At 32.2% G+C, this 24,031-nt stretch overlaps 1 protein-coding gene across 2 annotated transcripts in view; it reads right to left on the reverse strand.

The window, feature by feature from the left end:
- Ack (activated Cdc42 kinase) overlaps positions 1-24,031 on the reverse strand; it is a 139,144-nt gene that overhangs the window by 75,152 nt on the left and 39,961 nt on the right. For both annotated transcript variants that reach the window (XM_075381075.1, XM_075381074.1), the window contains exon 2: positions 11,293-11,396. In XM_075381075.1, coding sequence (XP_075237190.1) covers positions 11,293-11,394 — 102 coding nt within the window. In that variant the 5' untranslated portion in view covers positions 11,395-11,396. The remainder of the gene's footprint in view (positions 1-11,292; positions 11,397-24,031) is intronic.

Consider the following 24,031-nt stretch of genomic DNA (forward strand, 5'->3'; position numbering starts at 1 on the left):
ACAAACGACCGGTTGTCTGGAGTACACGTCACTAATTGCCTGTAAAGCATTCATGGAATCTGAACAGACAAGTACATGTCAAAATATCGGGCTAATTATAGATAAAGCCTTATTTATAGAAAACAGCTCCGCAACGAAAATAATGTGAGATGATATGAAGGCCAAACATGTATGTTTTAAAACCAACCACAAAAAAACAGCCAACAAAATTGACGTTTTTAGAGCTATCCTTATAAACTATAATATCAGGATTCACGCTATTTATAATAATCTAAAATTTATTTCACAAAATTCACGGATTTATAATCTTTTTAGTATAAGGACAAAGAAAAAAATCAGTAATTAAGAGGTCAAACAAAAATGTAATATGATATTACTGATTAAACGTTTAGCTTAACACACATTTGTCACGTATTTTTATTTATCAAGAATTCAATGCTTTAGTAAGGCGAATGGAATCTTTTAGAAAGAGGGGAAATCGTTCTTTGGCAATCAATTCTTTTCCTTTACTGATAGTAGATATTACGGTGTCAAACTGTATGTAATGTTAAATAATGATAGTGCAAATATGCAAGAACCAGACTACCTTAAGTCAATTTAAACGTTTATATGAAATTACTAATTGGATTTAACTCCAATTAGAAACTAATTTTTTAAAAATAAATAATTTAAATATACAATAGTATTGCTTTTTCTATTTATTTTAACTATGATATAAACCTAATTAACTATTTGTACCGTAATGCATAACTAATTTACATTAATTAACTAGAAACTTATCGGATTGGTCTAATGGTAAACGCGCTTCCCAAATCAGCTGATTTGGAAGTCGAGAGTTCCAACGTTTACGTCCTAGTAAAGTCAGTTATTTATTACACGGATTTGAATACTAGATCGTGGATACCGGTGTTCTTTGGTGGTTGGGTTTCAATTAACCACACGTCTTAGAAATGGTCGAACTGAGACTGTACAAGACTACACTTCATTTACACTCATACATATCATCCTCTGAAGTATTATCTGAAAGGTAATTACCGGAGGCTAAACAGGAAAAAGAAAGTAAAAGAAAATTAACTAGAAAGTCAAATTCTACCACAATACCTTAAAGGTTAGTTTAGCGTTAAATAAATTTATATTAATTACAAAAAAAAACCATGATAACACAGTTGTAGGTGCACAGATTACTCACACAATTTAAAATATTGATAATTTTATTTCAATATAATAATTTTTGTACATATGTACGCCAGTGTTACACAAGCGCTCCTTGTGGTAACAGGGGGTACTATTAACGTATACCCACTTAGCAACTAGTTTAACCATTTTTTGGGGTGGGAGTGTTACTTTGAAAAAAACTTCTTGCAAATATTATTTTTTAATTGTTAACAAATGTGCCTAAGAAAAGTAAGACCTTAATTAGGCGAAATCTCGAAATACTGAGGGGTGACCTTGCTCTACACCCTCACCCCGTTGATCTTTTAAGTTGAAAACATAATGGCATCAATGCCCCACATATATATAGGCAATCTGACCCAAGTTTGTTCAAAATCGGTCCAGTAGTTTTCGATATATAAGACCTTAATTAGGAGAAATCTCGAAATACTGAGGGTGACCTTGTCTACAGCCTCAGCCCGTTGACCTTTTAAGTTGAAAACGTAATGGCGTCAATGCCCCATATATATATATATATATATATATATATATATATATATATATATATATATATATATATGGGCAATCTAACCCAAGTTTGCTCAAAATCGGTCCAGTAGTTTTCGATATATAAGACCTTAATTAGGCGAAATCTTGAAATACTGAGGATGACCTTGCTCTACACCCTCACCGCGTTGACCTTTTAAGTTGAAAACTTAATGCCATCAACGCCCCATATATATATGGGCAATCTGACCCAAGTTTGTTCAAAATCGGTTCAGTAGTTTTGGATATATAAGACCTTAATTAGGAGAAATCTTGAAATACTGAGGATGACCTTGCTCTACACCCTCACCGCGTTGACCTTTTAAGTTGAAAACTTAATGCCATCAACGCCCCATATATATATGGGCAATCTGACCCAAGTTTGTTCAAAATCGGTCCAGTAGTTTTCGATATATAAGACCTTAATTAGGAGAAATCTCGAAATACTGAGGGTGACCTTGTCTACAGCCACAGCCCGTTGACCTTTTAAGTTGAAAACGTAATGGCGTCAATGCCCCATATATATATATATATATATATATATATATATGGGCAATCAAACCCAAGTTTGCTCAAAATCGGTCCATTAGTTTTCGATATATAAGACCTTAATTAGGCGAAATCTTGAAATACTGAGGATGACCTTGCTCTACACCCTCACCGCGTTGACCTTTTAAGTTGAAAACTTAATGCCATCAACGCCCCATATATATATGGGCAATCTGACCCAAGTTTGTTCAAAATCGGTTCAGTAGTTTTGGATATATAAGACCTTAATTAGGAGAAATCTCGAAATACTGATGGTGACCTTGTCTACAGCCACAGCCCGTTGACCTTTTAAGTTGAAAACGTAATGGCGTCAATGCCCCATATATATATATATATATATATATATATATATATATATATATATATATATATATATGGGCAATCAAACCCAAGTTTGCTCAAAATCGGTCCATTAGTTTTCGATATATAAGACCTTAATTAGGCGAAATCTTGAAATACTGAGGATGACCTTGCTCTACACCCTCACCGCGTTGACCTTTTAAGTTGAAAACTTAATGCCATCAACGCCCCATATATATATGGGCAATCTGACCCAAGTTTGTTCAAAATCGGTTCAGTAGTTTTGGATATATAAGACCTTAATTAGGAGAAATCTCGAAATACTGATGGTGACCTTGTCTACAGCCACAGCCCGTTGACCTTTTAAGTTGAAAACGTAATGGCGTCAATGCCCCATATATATATATATATATATATATATATATATATGGGCAATCAAACCCAAGTTTGCTCAAAATCGGTCCATTAGTTTTCGATATATAAGACCTTAATTAGGCGAAATCTCGAAATACTGAGGGTGACCTTGTCTACAGCCTCAGCCCGTTGACCTTTTAAGTTGAAAACGTAATGGCGTCAATGCCCCATATATATATGGGCAATCTGACCCAAGTTTGCTCAAAATCGGTCCAGTAGTTTTGGAGATATAAGACCTTAATTAGGCGAAATCTCGAAATGCTGAGGGTGACCTTGCTCTACAGCCTCACTACCTTGACATTTTAAGTTGAAAATTTAATGGCATATATAGAAGTAATCTGACAAAGTTTGGTCAAAATCGGTTCAGTAGTTCTGGAGATATACGGTAAATTAGAGGCCAACATAGAACACACACATATTTTTTTTTTTTTAGGGTTCCTTAGGTGTAAAAGCGTCAAGATCTGGTGAAAACCGCATATACCCCTAAATTGGACATTGCAATACTTTCCCTTCTACAGCTATAGCTCTGTTCTAGATCAGTGATTCCGAAACTTTACGCCGCGAAATACTGTTCGAAGCGAAAAAGCTTCATAATTAACTGAACCAAAACATTTATAATTGTTAATTTAAAGTTAATAAAATAAAAAAATAATGCAGATACACGTGTTTTATTTATTTTTCATCTCTTACTTTATGAGTAATCATAATTTTACTTGGGTAGGGTTCCATCGTGGATACCGGTGTTCTTTGGTGGTTGGGTTTCAATTAATCACACATCTCAGGCTTGGGCCGAAATGAGACTGTACAAGACTATACTTTATTTACACTCATACATATCATCCTCTGAAGTATTATATGAACCGTAATTACCGGAGGCTAAACAGGAAAAAAATAAAAGGGTAAAGATTTGATTGAAAAAGGGCACGGCGACTCGGGAACGTTTGGGATCCGCAGGGCTAGATAGGAAAACTAATATTTTCCTTAAAATATTAAATATATGCAATAGATACGTAAACAAACATTAAATTAATTAAATAATCATACGTATGCATTTCCTAGTAAAATGTAATTTATTAATTTAACAGATAACTTATCTTAAAATACAAGGAAAATAGTTTATCTGTAATAATTTAAATATAAGAACTATTACAAAATGAAAATAATCCAAAGTACATTTAAATCGTAAACAAAATGTGAAACGCGATTAATTTAAAAAATCTTTTACAATAAGTATATTTTTAAAAATATATCATAATTTTATTTTAAGATTACAACTTTGGATCGCGTCCAAATAATTACAAAATTATTAATATTCATAACAATTTTATTACACAATTGATTTTAAAGTACGCATCAAAATCAGTTAATAAAATGACAACAATAAAAGTATTTTTAATATGCATTAAAACGAGTTCTAATTTAACCGATACATATTTACTTCTTAATGACCATTCAAACAAACCCTTTCTATTCATCAAATGCGACACATCTTGACAATTCTCTATTTACTTACTAGAAATAATTCTGATGTACGCTTATCCACACAAATTAATTAATCTTTTAAATGATCCAAATAAAAATTCGACATTCTCCATACAAAACTGATTTAAAGACATTCTTTATTTCTTCTGCCTCATCGCTGTGCAGTAATATGCAGGACGAAAAAATAATATCACTGTTTTAAAGTTATTTTCTTTTAACTTTGACTTACAGTAATGAATCGCAAATAAAATTAAAGAAAACAATTTTCCCTTAAACGTTTTCAAAATCCTTTAATCACGTAGTACACATGGGGTAGTCCTTCCTGTACATTAACCTGGAGTAACATGCCACGGTGACAGAAATATAATTTTTTTTTTGTCTTCAGTCATTTGACTGGTTTGATGCAGCTCTCCAAGATTCCCTATCTAGTGCTAGTCGTTTCATTTCAGTATACCCTCTACATCCTACATCCCTAACAATTTGTTTTACATATTTCAAAAGTGGCCTGCTTACACAATTTTTTCCTTCTACCTGTCCTTCCAATATTAAAGCGACTATTCCAGGATGCCTTAGTATGTGGCCTATAAGTCTGTTTCTTCTTTTAACTATATTTTTCCAAATACTTCTTTCTTCATCTATTTGCCGCAACACCTCTTCATTTGTCACTTTATCCACCCATCTGATTTTTAACATTCTCCTATAGCACCACATTTCAAAAGCTTCTAATCTTTTCTTCTCAGATACTCCGATTGTACAAGTTTCACTTCCATATAAAGCGACACACCAAACATACACTTTCAAAAAACTTTTCCTGATATTTAAATTAATTTTTGATGTAAACAAATTATATTTCTTGCTGAAGGCTCGTTTAGCTTGTGCTATTCGGCATTTTATATAGCTCCTGCTTCGTCCATCTTTAGTAATTCTACCTCCCAAATAACAAAATTTCTTCTACCTCCATAATCTTTTCTCCTCCTATTTTCACATTCAGTGGTACATCTTTGTTATTTCTACTACATTTCATTACTTTTGTTTTGTTCTTGTTTATTTTCATGCGATAGTTCTTGCGTAGGATTTCATCTATGCCGTTCATTGTTTCTTCTAAATCCTTTTTACTCTCGGCTAGAATTACTATATCATCAGCAAATCGTAGCATCTTTATCTTTTCACCTTGTACTGTTACTCCGAATCTAAATTGTTCTTTAACATCATTAACTGCTAGTTCCATGTAAAGATTAAAAAGTAACGGAGATAGGGAACATCCTTGTTGGACTCCCTTTCTTATTACGGCTTCTTTGTTATGTTCTTCAATTGTTACTGTTGCTGTTTGGTTCCTGTACATGTTAGCAATTGTTCGTCTATCTCTGTATTTGAACCCTAATTTTTTTTAAATGCTGAACATTTTATTCCAGTCTACGTTATCGAATGCCTTTTATAGGTCTATAAACGCCAAACATGCTTGCAAACAGACAAACCTGGTCTTTCGTATTTATATACACCAGGTCTGTTCAAAAAATACGTAGACTGTTTGAATTGCGCGGGTCCAGTTGGTTCCAGTAAAATCCACTTGGCGTCACCATGTTTAACACAAAATTTCACAGCGACTCTTTGCTCGTTCAAGTCGCTCATTCTAAAATCCGTCAAACGAAAAAAAAACACACTTCACAAACAACCGCGTAGCTAAGCAATCAATAATAACATTTGCAATCGAAAAACTGCGTTGTAATCAGATGATCTGTACGAACATGGTGACGCCAAGCGGATTTCACTGGATTTATCAATGTGTTGTATTATAAAAATTATGAAGATTCAAAAAAAAACGGTACCTTGTAAAAATCCGACGACAAAACAACAGTTATTGCAAAAGTAGGTCTAAAACCGATTTGGTAACAATCTTGTTTTTTTTATTATCATGATTTCCGATTAAAAATAATTTTAGCAATTTTAATCAGAATATTTGATTTAGTTATCATATGAGTCAGATTTCTTCCTAGACTTTTAGCCTCACCTTTAAAGGACATTCTGTATATTAACGCGTGTGCGGGCTGAACTGGACTACCGCATAGATGTATGTCGTGTGACCAATGGAGGCCGTATCGATCATTTATGAAAGTACGACTGAAATCTGAACAGTTCGTGTTTATTTTCATCTATCATACATAATTTTATGTGTACTGTTTACTTTTTACTTCCTTGTACGAAATAAAGGAAGTATTGTGATCGCGAAAAACGTAAGTTTTCAGATTTCAACTGAAATATCCATTTTGACCATCCGGGAATCCATTTTGACTAATTTCGGCGTGACGTCTGTACGTATATATCTCGCATAATTCAAAAACGATTAGCCGTAGGACGTTGAAATTTTGGATTTAGTACTGTTGTAACATCTAGTTGTGCACGTATCCTTTTGATTGCAATCGACTGAACCAAAAGTGTCAAAAAAAAACCCCAAAAACATTTATATTTTGGACTTTTTCTTAATTGCAGTAATAAGCCCTCATTGAGAGCTTTTCAACTTTCAACAATATATCCTAAGTCTTACTTAGTTCGATTGGTTCCAGAGTTACAGCCAAATAAAATTTTAATAAATTACATAGGTAGATCTCAAAGAAGAGCACATCGATTCGAATCGGACTTCATTTCCTTTTTTTTTAATTTAAATATATCGATTTATTAATAATAATTAACCTATCATTGTAGAAAAAATTGTACGATGAATAATATATATGTAACTCGCATAGCTCAAAAGCCGTAGGATTTTGAAATTCTAGATTTAGGACTGTTGTAACATCTAGTTGTGCACCTTCCCTTTTAATTGCGATCGACAACCAAAAGTATCCGAAGAAGTCCAAGAACCAAAAAATTTGGATTTTGAACTTTTTCTTAACTGCAGTAATAAGCCCTCATTGAGAGCTTTTCAACGATATATCATAACTGTTATTTATTTTCATTTGTTCCAGAGTTATAGCCAAATAGAATTTTAATTAATCAGATATTTCCATCTTACAAGGGAAGGCACATCGGTTCAAATCAGACTTTACCTCCTTTTATTACTTATTTTTTTTTTTTTATTGAAATATACTGATTTATTCCTCTGATTGTAAAAAATTTTACAATAAATAATAATTCAATAATAACAATAAAAAAAAAAAATATGAAAAAATATCAAAGTTATTAACGAAAAAAAATTTTATGTAAAATTCATTTAAAAAAAAAAATATGTATATGTAATTTAATAGGCGTACAAGGAAGTCATGTGGTGTCCACATCAGATTTTTTAAATACAGATATTTTTAAAATCCGATCGATAATTTGTAATCACTCTGTATAATGATTTTCTCTTTTTCTTTAATGAACATTTGTAAAATATTTATCTTCTGACAACCATGAGGATAATGAATGCGTCGGAGTCCAGGGGGCAAAACTTCCTGTCTAGAAGGTCGGGAAAACAACGCGATCGCTGGCCGGCTAATAGTTCAATACTGATATTAAATAGTTAATGTTAAAACTGATATAAGAATCTGGAATCACTATTTTATAAATTATATATGTTACGTCTACAAAAAAAAATTTATGATATTTTGAATAACTCAGCTAATCATAAGAAATCAGAATTATTGCTGACATAATTTATAAATAATAATAATAATAATGTCAATTTTTTTTTCACTTAATTCTTTGAAAGGATTAACAAATAGTGGATTTAATAAACAGTGCATTACGTGATCTTTATTCTAAATTGCTCATTCTATACGGATTTTAATAAAATACAGAGTTATCATAAAAGAATGGTGCGGTTTCAGTAATTAATAGGACGATTGTAGGGAAATTTCTAGATGCTATATCGGTATCCCTGAAAGCCTCCAACCCAAAAGTTTGTTTATCAGTATTTGTAACCACAAGGTCAGTTCTTATATTGTTGTTGCGGTGAGTTTAGTGAGTTACTATGTTTACAGATAAAGACAAAGCAAAATGTGTTTTGTTGATGACCGAATTAAAATCCGTAATTTTAGTTCAACGTGCGTTTCGACGTGAATTCGGAAGAGATCCGCCACATAAATATAATATAACACGTCGGTTCAAACGATTCGAAGAAACCGGATCGGTTAAAAAACAGAAATCAACCGGCAGACCAAGTGTACCGGACGAAACGGTTGAACTAATTAGACGATCGGCAATTAGAAGTCCTGGGAAGTCCATCCCCCGTCGAAGCGTCGAATTAGGTATTCCAAAATCAACAGTTCACAAAGTTTTACGTAAAAAACCACCAGGAATTGAAACCCGATGATAGTGTAAAACATTACAACTTCGCTATTGAAATGTCGGACAGAATAAGTGAAAACGAATCATTTTTGGACGATATATTTTTTACAGACGAAGCTACATTCCATGCGATTGGATGCGTTAACAGACACAATTCACGAATATAGGGCTCTGAAAACCAACACGCAATTATTGAGAAACAACGCGATTCGCCTAAAGTTAATATTTGGTGTGGTGCGATGAAAAATCGTGTAATAGGGCCTTTCTTCTTTGCTGAAAAAACAATTAATGGAGTCGTGTATCTTGACATGTTAACCGATTATCGCTTTCCTCAGCTGGATGAACTCGAAAACATTCATCGACTTCATTTCCAACAAGATGGTGCTCCCCCGCACTTCAATGCATCGGTCACGGACGCTTTGAACGAAAAATTTGGAGATCGGTGGATAGGCCGGCAAGGACCCGTAGTTTGGTCTCCAAGGAGTCCAGACCTGACACCTTGCGATTTTTTCTTGTGGGGGTACATCAAAAGCGTTGTTTATACACAAAAAATTCGCGACCTAAACCGCTTAAAAAGCAGGATTAATGAAGCGATGACAACCATTAACGAAGAAATGTTAACTAATGTTTGGAGAGAAGTTGAGTATCGTTTGGACATTTGTCGAGCGACTAAGGGCGCACATATTGAAATTTATTAATTATGTAAAAAAATGTTTGAGAACAAATTTGAAAAATAAAAAACATAAACTGTTAAGTAATTCTGTTTTAATTTAAACCATGTTCAAAACCGCACCATTCTTTTATGATAACCCTGTATAAAACAAAAAAGCTGACAACACAGTTGCAGGACTTATTTTTTTTTAAAAAAGTTAAAAAAAGTCAAAAGTTATTAACTGGAAATAACAAATTATTTGAAGGAAATTTTTTTAACGGTCAATACAAAGTACTCAATTTTTATAGAGTACATACCCTGAAATCCATTTCATATTCAAAGTATTTTCATATGTAAATCACAAAAAAAAACACATAAAAAATCATATAATATATATTTCTTTAATTCCAGAAAGAATTTTTTTATGCTAAGAAGTATTCTTTCTATTTTGTTTCTTGGCACTTTTCTCATTTGTATCAAGATGTAGTTTTCATTAATGTCTCTTTCAAACAGCTTCTTTTTTTTATAAAAGTGATATTTTCCGTAGAGTTAATAATATTATAACCAAAAAAGAATAAAATTTAACAAAATAGACTTTAAAAAAATATTAGAAAAACTGGTTATCCCATGGTAGAATATCATAATCTGGAGGTGCTGGGTTCGAATCCCGGATAATCATATCATTTTTCTTGTACTAAATATTTCCACATTTATACACCTATGCATAAGCTGCTTTGTAAGCTCCTGTGGCAAATTAATTCATCAATTAAAATTTAATACTTTTTAATTATTCTTTAAATTTTGACTTTTTGAAGTCAAAATAATTTAGTTTTAATTTGGGATAATATTGAAATTTAAAGAAAAATTTAAAAATATAATCTCTAACTTTCAATGTATTTTAAATTGGTATAAAGAAAAGAAGCCGTAATAAGAAAGGGTGTCCGACAAGGATGTTCCCTATCTCCGTTACTTTTTAATCTTTACATAGAACTAGCAGTTAATGATGTTAAAGAACAATTTAGATTCGGAGTAACAGTACAAGGTGAAAAGATAAAGATGCTACGATTTGCTGATTATATGGTAATTCTAGCCGAGAGTAAAAAGGATTTAGAAGAAACAATGAACGGCATGGATGAAGTCCTACGCAAGAACCACCGCATGAAAATAAACAAGGACAAAATGAAAGTAATGAAATGTAATAGAAATAACAAAGATGGACCAATGAATGTGAAAATAGGAGGAGAAAAGATTATGGAGGTAGAAGAATTTTGTTATTTCGGAAGTAGAATTACTAAAGATGAACGAAGGAGGAGCGATATAAAATGTCGAATCGCACAAGCTAAACGAGTCTTCAGTAAGAAATATAATTTGTTTACATCAAAAATTAATTTAAACGTCAGAAAAAGATTTTTGAAAGTATACGTTTGGAGTGTCGCTTTATATGGAAGTGAAATTTGGACGATCAGAGTACCTAAGAAGAAAAGATTAGAAGCTTTTGAAATGCGGTGCAATAGGAAAATGTTAAAAATCAGATGGGTAGATAAAGTGATAAACGAAGAGGTGTTGCGGCAAATAGATGAAGAAAAAAGAAGCATTTGGAAAAATATAGTTAAAAGAAGGAATAAACTTATAGGCCACATATTAAAGCATCCTGGAATAGTCGCTTTAATATTGGAGGGACAGGTAGAAGGAAAAAATTGTGTAGACAGGCAACGTTTGAAATATGTATAACAAATTGTTAGAGATGTAGGATGTAGGGGGTATACCGAAATGAAACTATTATCACTAGATAGGGAATCTTGGAGAGCTGCATCAAACCAGTCAAATGACTGAAGACAAAAAGAAATATAAATAAATAAAAACGCTTTTTCTATAAAAAAATTAAAATAAAAAATCTAAGTAACGTTAACAAAAAAAAAAAAAGCACATCATACCTGTAAGTCATCTCTTATTCTAGTATAGAACTGTTCTAATTGTGTATCGCGTAAAACTTCTAATAACCATTCAGTTTTCACACCATCATCATCTGTTGCCATACCTAAAATAAATAAAAAAATTAACAAATTAAATTCTATTTCCCATAAACAAATAACTATACATATAATCCAAATATTAATAAAAATGTGACATCAATTACCAATTAAAATATTTAAATATTGTAATAATAATTATAATTTAAGGAAATACTGATCATTAAAATCAATGTAAAGGACCTGCATAAAGGCGAAATATATTTAAAAAATTTTATACAACTACATTATTATTATTATTATTATATAAAAAATTAATTTAAATTGATACAAAGTAATGAATCTAATAAAAAAAAAAAAACAAGGGAAAAATTGGCATAAGTGTAGACACATTCTTAAAACTAGACCTAGAACTAGATAACCAATATAGTACTAGATAAATATGTCTTATGAATGCTTATATTTCAGCCGTATTATAACTATTATAAAACGATTACAAATTTTTTTAAGTACAATACAAAGACTTTATTTGATAATATAGTTAGTATTTAATGTATATACTTAAATTATTAAAATAAAAGTGTCAAATTAATAAAATTAAAGTTAAGTTTGTTTTAATATTATTCCATTATGTAAACAATACACAGTGTTTTCTTAAGATATGTACTTTATCGATTCTAGAGCTAATAATAATCTTTTTTTTTTAAAAAAATGCTAGTAAATATTTGCACAATTTTCCTGGCTTAGGTTTTTATAGATTATTTCAAATATAACATAGAATTTTTAAATATTAATCTATAGTATTATATACCTGTAATTCTACCTGTAGAATTACTGCGCAGTGCAGGTGAGGAAGCGATTGATAGATTATACAAACTGGTGTGTAATATTTATGAAAAAGGGGAAGTTCTGTCAGACTTCAAAAAAAGTGTTATAGTCATGATACCAAAGAAAGCAGTGGCAGATAAATGTGAAGAATACAAAACAATTAGTTTAACTAGTCATGCATCAAAACTCTTAACTAGAATTCTATACAGAAGAATTGAGAGGAGAGTGGAAGAAGTGTTAGGAGAAGACCAATTTGGTTTCAGGAAAAGTATAGGGACAAGGGAAGCAATTTTAGGCCTCAGATTAATAGTAGAAGGAAGATTAAAGAAAAACAAACCGACATACTTGGCTTTTATAAATCTAGAAAAGGCATTCGATAACGTAGACTGGAATAAAATCTTCAGCATTTTAAAAAAATTACGGTTCAAATACAGAGATAGAAGAACAATTGCTAACATGTACAGGAACCAAACAGCAACAGTAACAATTGAAGAACATATGAAGGAAGCCGTAATAAGAAAGGGAGTCCGACAAGGATGTTCCCTATCCCCGTTACTTTTTAATCTTTACATGGAACTAGCAGTTCTTGATGTTAAAGAACAATTTAGATTCGGAGTAACAGTACAGGGTGATAAGATAAAAATGCTAAGATTTGCTGATGATATAGTAATTCTAGCTGAGAGTAAAAAGGATTTAGAAGAAACAATGAATGGCATGGATGAAGTCCTACGCAAGAACTAAAGCATGAAAATAAAGAAGAACAAAACAAAAGCAATGAAATGTAGTAGAAATAACAAAGATGGACCGCTGAATGTGAAAATAGGAGGAGAAAAGATTATGGAGGTAGAAGAATTTTGTTATTTGGGAAGTAGAATTACTAAAGATTGACGAAGCAGGAGCGATATAAAATGCCGAATAGCACAAGCTAAACGAGCCTTCAGTAAGAAATATAATTTGTTTACATCAAAAATTAATTTAAATGTCAGGAAAAGATGTTTGAAAGTATACGTTTGGAGTGTCGCTTTATATGGAAGTGAAACTTGGACGATCGGAGTACCTAAGAAGAAAAGATTAGAAGCTTTTGAAATGCGGTGCAATAGGAAAATGATAAAAATCAGATTGGTAGATAAAGTGGCAAATGAAGAGGTGTTGCGGCAAATAGTTGAAGAAAGAAGCACTTGGAAAAATATAGTTAAAAGAAGAAACAGACTTATAGGCCACATACTAAGGCATCCTGGAATAGTCGCTTTAATATTGGAAGGACAGGTAGAAGGGAAAAATTGTGTAGGCAGGCCACGTTTGGAATATGTAAAACAAATTGTTAGGGATGTAGGATGTAGAGGGTATACTGAAATGAAACGATTAGCACTAGATATGGAATCTTGGAGAGCTGCATCAAACCAGTCAAATGACTGAAGACAAAAAAAAAGTATTATATAAAGAGGAAGAGGGTTTTATGTTTGTTCAGGATAAAGAAAAAAAATGCTCGATCAATCACAACCAAATTTTTACCCATGCTTCTTTGCATAACTGAGATGGTTTTTAGATATACAGAGTGATTCCGGAGAATAGGACAATACTTTGACAACTCATTCTAGAGGCTAAAAATAAGAAATAAGTTCATATAAACATAGGTCCGAAAACGCTTCGTTAACGAGTTATACAGAGTGAAAGATTTCGCCTGAGTTTCAGTTCCTCCGGGTAAATTAAGGCTTTCTGAAATTCTGGGAAGATCAATTAAGGGGTAAATTTAATTGTTTCTTATGGTGTTTGAGCTGGGAAATGGAAAAAAATAGGTCCTAGAACTGTATTTCTCTTAGTTTCTAAGATATCCAGTATAAAACGCCAAAAATAGGGTCAAAAAACACATTTTTTTTACGTTTGACGTTAAATTGGTAATAAATCATACATTTTTTAAACATAAATTGTAGAGAATTTTATTATAAGAAGATTGATGTAAATAATGTGAACAAAAAACAGCTAAAATTTTAAACATGTCGACTCTTATTAACAACAAAACAGATTAATTTTTAACAGATTGAAAAAACATTTTCGTTATGTACAGTAGAAAATAACTGGAGAAGAAAGAATACTTAAAGTTTTTTTTTTTTTTTATTATTAAGATAAAATGCTGCTTACAAGTAGTATTTCATGCGGTTTAATAACTTTCAAAAACGCCACCGTTGTGTTTACTGCACTTTTCAACGCGTTTTACTAGATTTTGTGTTGCCAATCTAACGGTATCTTTTGAAGTCCGAGGCCTTCAAAAACAATCCTCACACTATTGAACTTAAAGTCAATATTACAATGCAACTCTTAAAAAGGTTTCTGCTAATATGCTGAAAAGATTCAGTGCGTATATAACCGCAACGGTGGACATTTTGAGCATAAGCCCACCGGGTTGGTCTAGTGGTTAACGCGTCTTCCCAAATCAGCTGATTTGGAAGTCGTGAGTTCCAGCGTTGAAGTCCTAAAGTCAGTTATTTTTACACGGATTTGAATACTAGATCGTGGATACCGGTGTTCTTTGGTGGTTGGGTTTCAATTAACCACACATCTCAAAAATGATCGAACTGAGAATATGCAAGACTACACTTCATTTACACTCATACATATCATCCTCTGAAGAATTATCTAAACGGCAGTTACCGGAGGCTAAACAGGAAAAAGAAAGAAAGGGCATTTTGAGCATATTCTTTAACAATTATGTAATAGCTTTTTATTAAATCTCTTTTGTAAGTAACAAATACATTTTTTTTATTCCACCTAAATTTCCCTTTCTTAAATTACATTTAAAATTGGGTAACAGGACTAAAAAATCACTCTGTAGTATAAATATATATTATTACTTTATTAAAAGTTACTGATTTTCAATTCTTCTGTACATTATAAGACATTTCATAACAATCATTAATTCATTACAGACAAGTTAAAAAGAAAACAAAGTTTACAATACTGAAAGACAACATGTGTATTTTTCATTACTTTGATAAAAGTAATTATTGCTAGAGTACATCTGTTTAAACAGATTAGAATTAATGACTTGGTTGTTTATTTTAATTTAATATTGTAAAAAATTAAATTTATAATTTTTTTTATCCATTTATCATTGTCAAATTTTAGTTAATTATGTTCATTATTAATGTAATTTTGTCAAGCGTATGACATTCAACTTGGTTTTTATTAACTTCTTTATGTTGTTATGTCTTTCACTTATAGAAATGTACTTGTATTATTTAATAAGATCCATTTAATTAGATTATGTATATAATACTTAACCTGCTCTTAATAACTGTAACTGTAACTTACTCTTCACAATATTTTATTTGTAAATAAATTTAAATAAAATATTTTAGTTTCATTTCCCTAATTTTATTTTATATCTATCTGACCCAGCATTGTCTACGACATTGCCAGATTTATATATATATATATATATATATATATATTCTCTTCATTTATATATATATAAATGAAGAGAGATGAAAGTTTGATAAAACATTACACAACTTTAAACAAAATTTAACTTTTCCCTTTTTCCCTTCTTTTCATCTTCCCTTTTTCCCTTTCTCCCGATTTCCATTTTTCGCAAAAATATTTTTTTTCACGTAACTAATATATATTCTGAATTTGAAAGAGGGGACCGACTTATAGAGTTTTGCATGAAGTATAATTTAGTAATTGCCAACACCCAATTTAAAAATCTTAATAGACGAATATACACTTGGAAAAAGCCAGGCGATACTGCAAGGTATCAGATAGATTATATCATGGTTAAGCAAAGATTTAGAAATCAACTCGTCGACTGCAAAACTTACCCTGGAGTAGACATTGATAGCGACCATAATTTGGTGATAATGAAACGTAGATTGGGGTTTAAAAACCTGAAGAAAAGGTGTCAGATGAATCGGTGGAATTTAGAGAAGCTTGAGGAAGAGGAGGTAAAGAAGATTTTTGAGGACGACATCGCAAGAGGTCTGAGTAAAAAAGATAAGGTAGAAAATGTAGAAGAAGAATGGGAGAACGTTAAAAAGGAAATTCTTAAATCAGCAGAAGCAAACTTAGGAGGAATAAAGAGAAATGGTAGAAAACCTTGGGTTTCAGACAATATATTGCAGCTGATGGATGAGCGTAGAAAATATAAGAATGCTAGTGATGAAGAAAGTAAAAGGAACTATCAGCAATTAAGAAATGCTATAAACAGGAAGTGCAAACTGGCAAAAGAAGAGTGGATTAAAGAAAAGTGTTCAGAAGTGGAAAGAGAAATTAACATTGGTAAAATAGACGGAGCATACAGGAAAGTTAAGGAAAATTTTGGGGTACATAAATTAAAATCTAATAATGTGTTAAACAAAGATGGTACACCAATATGTAATACGAAAGGTAAAGTCGATAGATGGGTGGAATATATTGAAGAGTTATACGGAGGAAATGAGTTAGAAAATGGTGTTATAGAGGAAGAAGAGGAAGTTGAGGAAGATGAAATGGGAGAAACAATACTGAGATCTGAATTTAAGAGAGCATTAAAAGATTTAAATTGCAGAAAGGCTCCTGGAATAGACGGAATACATGTAGAATTACTGCGCAGTGCAGGTGAGGAAGCGATTGATAGATTATACAAGCTGGTGTGTAATATTTATGAAAAAGGGGAAGTACCGTCAGACTTCAAAAAAAGTGTTTAGTTATGATACCAAAGAAAGCAGGGGCAGATAAATGTGAAGAATATAGAACAATTAGTTTAACTAGTCATGCATCAAAAATCTTAACTAGAATTTTATACAGAAGAATTGAGAGGAGAGTGGAGGAAGTATTAGGAGAAGACCAATTTGGTTTCAGGAAAAATATAGGGACAAGGGAAGCAATTTTAGGTGTCAGATTAATAGTAGAAGGAAGATCAAAACAAACCGACATACTTGGCGTTTATAGACCTAGAAAAGGCATTCGATAACATAGACTGGAATAAAATATTCAGCATTTTAAAAAAATTAGGGTTCAAATACAAAGATAGAAGAACAATTGCTAACATGTACAGGAACCAAACAGCAACAGTAACAATTGAACATAAGAAAGAAGCCGTAATAAGAAAGGGAGTCCGACAAGGATGTTCCCTGTCTCCGTTACTTTTAATCTTTAGTTTAATCTTTACATGCAACTAGCAGTTAATGATGTTAAAGAACAATTTAGATTCGGAGTAACAGTACAAGATGAAAAGATAAAGATGCTACGATTTGCTGATGATATAGTAATTCTAGCTGAGAGTAAAAAGGATTTAGAAGAAACAATGAATGGCATGGATGAAGTCCTACGCAAGAACTATCGCATGAAAATAAAGAAGAACAAAACAAAAGTAATGAAATGTAGTAGAAATAACAAAGATGGACCACTGAATGTGAAAATAGGACGATAAAAGATTATGGAGGTAGAAGAATTTTGTTATTTGGGAGGTAGAATTACTAAAGATGGACGAAGCAGGAGCGATATAAAATGCCGTATAGCACAAGCTAAACGAGCCTTCAGTAAGAAATATAATTTGTTTACATCAAAAATTAATTAAAATGTCAGGAAAAGATTTTTGAAAGTGTATGTTTGGTGTGTCGCTTTATATGGAAGTGAAACTTGGAAAATCGGAGCATCTGAGAAGAAAAGATTAGAAGCTTTTGAAATGTGGTGCTATAGGAGAATGTTAAAAATCAGATGGGTGGATAAAGTGACAAATGAAGAGGTATTGCGGCAAATAGATGAAGAAAGAAGCATTTGGAAAAATATAGTTAAAAGAAGAGACAGACTTATAGGCCACATACTAAGGCATCGTGGAATAGTCGCTTTAATATTGGAAGGACAGGTAGAAGGGAAAAATTGTGTGGGCAGGCCACGTTTGGAATATGTAAAAGAAATTGTTAGGGATGTAGGATGTACAGGGTATACTGAAATGAAACGACTAGCACTAGATAGGGAACCTTGGAGAGCTGCATCAAACCAGTCAAATGACTGAAGACAAAAAAAAAAAATTCTGAATATGACCCAAATCAGACTATAAATGCAATTTTTCTAAATATCTCAACCCCCAACGCTATGTAGCAGGTCCATTTTTTTGCAGAGGTATTTCTTTCCATGTAACAAATATTCTGAATATGAATCCAATCGGACCATAAATAAATTTTTTCGAAGTATCGTGACCCCAGTGCCACTTAGTGAGTTCAAACTAATTCAAAAACCTTCCTGGGCGTGCACACAACAGCTTGCCAAATTTTAATCGCAATCGGATGAATGGTACCAGGAACGTATACGTGTGACAAGCAAACATTAATTTTTATACGCTATTGCCGAAGAGTGGGAGAGAGAGAGAGAGAGAGTATAAATGAACACAATTTAAAATTTGATAAAAAAAATTAAAAAACTGAACTTCACAAATTTTACCTTTCACTTGTTCCCCTTCCCCTTTTCCCTTTCCAACTTCTCCCTCACCGCTCTCCCAGTTTCCTCTTTACCCTTTCCCGTTTTTCCCTTTTCTCTTTACACCTTTTCCCAGTTTTCCATTTTCCCTTTTGCCTGCGCGTAAATCGCTTCATTAGTTTTTTTTGTCTTTACGGAAACACATACGAACATACCTTTTATATATATATATATATATATATATATATATATATATATATATATATATATATATATATACACACGAGGTGCGACAATAAAGTAATGAGACTGAGTTTTCTTTGAAAGATGTGGCAACCCTGCAGCTTGCGTAGGCAAACCATCTCTGACCTTGGTCTATAAGCTACTTCTAGTCCAAGCGGCACATTGATGCAACTGCTCGGTCGTGAGTTGTGCTGTAATAAGTGAACACGTGTTTGTGTCTCTCGTCACAGTAATGAAACCGCAAAATATTGCGCGACGGTATGCCATTTCTTTTTGCGTTAAATCGGGTGAAAATGCGACGACAACTTACGGTAAGCTTCAGAAGGCTTTTGGAGAGGAGGTTATGTCAAGAGCTCAAGTTTTTCGGTGGCATAAAATTATTAGTGAAGGCAGAACGAATGTTGAAGATGAAGACCGCAGTGGACGACCATCAACCTCACGGACAGATGTCAACTTGACCAGGGTGCGTGAAATCGTACCATCTGATGGAAGATTATCCGTGAAAATGATCGCAGAAGAACTCAACATCGATCGAGAAACGGTTCGTCTAATATAAACTGAGGATCTTGGTATGAGAAAGATTTGTGCAAAAATGGTCGCCAAAAATCTCACACAACAGCGAAAAAACACGGAAAAATGTGGCAGCCGATCCGTTAAGAGCAAACGGAAATCAATCCAGATTTGTTAAGCCGTGTTATCACTGGTGATGAAGGTTGTTTTTTTTCAATACGATCTAGAGACGAAACGCCAAAGTTCGCAATGGTGCTCAAAGGGATAACCCAGACCAAAAAAAGCTCGCATGTCAAAGTCAAAAGTAAAATCCATGCTTGTGTGCTTCTTCGATTCCAAGGGAATTGTTCATAAAGATCGAGTGCCTGGACAGTTAACCGATATTTCTACGAAGAAATTTTAGAAAGACTTCGTAAACGAGTTCTTCGTGTCCGTGCTAACATTGCTGATAATTGGATTCTGCATCACGATAATGCGCCATCCCATACTGCTCTGTTAGTACAGCAATTTTTAACCTCAAAACAAATTTCAGTACTACCACAGCCACCGTATTCACCAGATATCGCTCCGTGCGACATTTTTCTATTTCCAAGAGTCAAAATGGCGGTCAAGGGACACCATTTTCAAACAACACAAGATGTCCAAAAAGTTGTGACGATGGTCTTGGAGGATATTACAGAAGATGAATTCCAAAAATGTTACCATCAATGGCAGAAGCGCTGGAATAAGTGTGTGCAATCAGAGGGGAACTACTTTGAAGGAGACAACACTAAACATGACTAAAACGGTAAGCGACATTTTTTTTCACATCAGTCTCATTACTTAATTGTCGCACCTCTTATAAATATATAGAATAAAAAAATCTGTTTGTATATTTGTTTCGTAAATACCTCGACACCGGCCCCACCTAGCGGGTATACTTTTTGCAAAAATATTTCTTTTCACGTAACTAATATTCATATTCTGAATATGAACCAAATCGGTCCATAAATATTATTTTTCTAAATATATCAACCCCATCTACCGGGTTCATTTTTTTACAGAGATAATTCTTTCCATGTAAATAACATTTATTCTGAATATGAGTCAAATCGGACCATAAATACAATTTTTCGAAATATCTCGACGCCGGCGCCATCTAGCGGGTCCAAACTAATTCAGAAACCTTCCCTGGCATGCGTCCAACCATTCCTCAAAGTTTCATCGCTATCGGATGAACGGTTTAAGAAGGCATAAGAGACATACAGACAGACATTCATAGAAATCTACACGTTTCCCAGTGTCTAGTCACTCGATCAACCGTGTCAAAGAATAACGGTAGCCATGAAAGCAATTCCTGCAAGCATGCTTGCCAAAGTGTGGAATGAGATGGATTATCAGTTTGACTTCTGCAGGGCTGTAAATAGTTCTGATATTGTTGAGTTACATTAAGAGGTAAAAAAACTTTACTGTTTACTTTCATATAATAAAACACACACACACTTATAATTCTAAATGCAATACAGTAGATTCAATTTAAAACTGTGGAATTCTTTTTCAGACATCCTGTATATATAAGTAATATAATATATATATATATATATATCTTGTCAAAATCTACTTAAATAGTATGTTGTATTTCTCAACTCCTTTTTGTACGTAATTTTTTAATTTCAACATATCTTTTTCAACCTACATATCATTGATAATTTTTTTAAATTGTTCTTTGCTTTATTTTCCTTTATATTTTACCTTCCACGCTTCCTTCTATAATAATTAACCTTGTATACCTTAATACATGACGTAACATTCTTATAGTTAGAATTTAATTTCCTTTTCCTCTGATTCATCATGAAACCTCAATTGTTTTTTTTTTTTAACTTTATTAATGACCTAATATTTTTAATTCAAAAATTTTCCTTTTTTTTAATCACAAAAGAAAATGCTTGACTTTAAAAAAATAATATCTTTAAAAAAATTCTAAAATATACTTAAATACTTATCTGCAATTTAAGTATTTTAAACATTTTTGTTATTTGGTTACAATATGGTGGCCCCATTAAAAAAAAAAATTATTTCAACTAAAATTAAATAGGGTAAAAAAAAATTGTTATCTATATATTTCAGGAGATATATTACGTTGCAAACATAATTTCATTAATTCGATTAACAATAGAAAGAAAACAGGATGTGAAAGAAATGATTTACATTAAAACTATTAGAAAATCTTGGTTATGGTTATTAAATACAGAATATAATGTGTACTATGCTGCACAGTGATGAGGTAAAAGGTCTGTAGTCCAAAATATTTCAAATACCTGCCATTTTATCTAGGAATTCTGAAGCGATTTAAGTTGAAAAATAAATTAGTATTAGATTGATAGATGTATATTAATATACTATACTTTCTTTTTCCTGTTTAGCCTCCGGTAATTACGTTTCAGATAATACTTTAGAGGATGAATGAGGATGATGTGTATGAAGTGTAGTTTTGTACCGTCTCAGTTTGACCATTCCTGAGATGTGTGGTTAATTGAAACCCAACTACCAAAGAACACCGGTATCCACGATCTAGTATTCAAATCCTTGTAAAAATAACTGATTTTACTAGGACTTAAACGCTGCAACTATTGACTTCTTGATCAGCTGATTTGGGAAGACGCGTTCACCACTAGACCAATCCGGTTGGGTTTATATTTACTATACTGCTTAATAATAAACAATGGTGATGGAGGGTTGAGGGGGTTTCCCCTCTGTTAAAAAAAATTAAAAATCACTTTGTTTTTCCAAATTATCTACCGAAAATGTTTTCATAGTTGTTATATGGAAGTAATTTTTTTTTTTGGGGGGGGGTTGTTGGAGGCGCAGCCCCCATATCGGTAAATTAAAAAAAAAACTGGATTTTCTGTTATCAGATAACGTATCTAAATTGCATGAAATTTTTTCTAAAAACATTAAGCTCTTAACTTGAAGTACAGTTGATAAAAGTCAAATAATTTTCCAGTTGAAAAAAAGAACTTTGGAAACCTGGAAAACCAAAGCGCCGAGCTAAGCGAGGCCTGGCTGGGAGGTCCGGCGAAGCCGGGCCGAGCGGCTAGTTATTTATATATATATATATATATATAAAAAATTTTAATAAACTTTCATCATATATTTTTCAACATTACTTGTATGGTAACTAATATATAAAAATGGCAGTAGCACAGTTACTTGTTACAATATTAATGAATACTGAGTGCTGTTTACCTTATATAAAAAACAAAAGCAACATTAAAAAAAAAAAAAATAGAATGACGAAATAACAAATAAATAATGTTTGAATACATATGCAAGAGAGAACGAATAACAGTAAAAAGAAATAGAATGTCACAGACAAAATGAAATAAGAATAAAGTGTGGAGGGGATAAAAACATTTAAGTTGTGCGACATGAGTTTGTTTAATACACACACAAATACTGTATGTTTTATGTTAAGTATAATACATGGTTACAACTTGGATCTATTATATATAGATATATACAGACACATACACACACATGGTACACTAATGTCATGTAACAGACACTACTGAATTTACCCGGTGTTATTATTCAATCGGTGTTTGCTATTCAAGCCAGACTCTTTGAAACATGGCATATAATATATACTTGATTATTATATGTATGTGTGTGTGTGTGTGTGTGTGTATATATATATATATACATATATATATATATACACATACACACATATATATATAATCAAGTATATATGAAATATACATATATTTTTTACAAGAGAAGATCAGTTCACAACAATAACATGTTACCACTTAAATGAGAAAATCTATTGCAGAAACCAACTAAAAAAAAATTACTCTTTCAAACAAAAATATTTTATTTAACAATTCATTTTAGCAATAATGGAAAAAGGTTTGTTTTTAAAAATTAAAAAAAAGCTATTTATTTATAATTTACTTATAGGATTTTCCTAATCGTTTATTAAAATTGATACATGTAAAGCATCTAAGACTAGAAACAGTAATTCAAACTGCTTTTTCTGAGAGTAAAGATGTTCACTACAAAAGAATTCTATGCGATTAACATAATAACAACAATTGCATTTTGATAGGCTTATCGTTGTACAACCATTCCAACCGAAGTGTAATACGTTGGTTGTGGTAATAACATACACTAATTGCCTGATAAATAAGCTACAGATAATTTTTACCTTTATTTACTTTTAAATTTACATTGAATTAATTAATCAATCATTATATTAAATCATGCTTTAATTAAATACAAAATACATGTTAAACATGTTGTCTAGCTAGAATATATACAGAGTGATTCAGGAGATAGGGCAATACTTTGACAACTCATTCTAGAGGCTAAAAATAAGAAAGACGTTCATATAAACCTAGATCCAAAAACGCTTCGTTAGCGAGTTATACAGGGTGAAAGATTTCGCCCGAGTTTCAGTTCCTCCGTAGTACGAACAAAATCGTACTCGTGTGTTGCCATTATGCCAGACACACTAACAGCCGTAAGTTTGGTATGCAGTTCGGCACCACGGGCATTGTATATGCTGCTGGTGGTCTTTTTGAACGCATACCATAATCCTCTCTCAATACCAAAAATTGTCATGTCAAGTTAAATTTGTCACGGTATGTACTAGCAAACAGCAAGTACATTTTTTTAAACTCCTTCTGTTTAAACACAAGAGATTCAAAGTAGATAAAACATAGCTAACAGATGTCTGCATTCAAAT

Source organism: Lycorma delicatula, chromosome 13, assembly GCF_047948215.1.
Source record: "Lycorma delicatula isolate Av1 chromosome 13, ASM4794821v1, whole genome shotgun sequence".
NCBI classification, from domain to species: domain Eukaryota; kingdom Metazoa; phylum Arthropoda; class Insecta; order Hemiptera; family Fulgoridae; genus Lycorma; species Lycorma delicatula.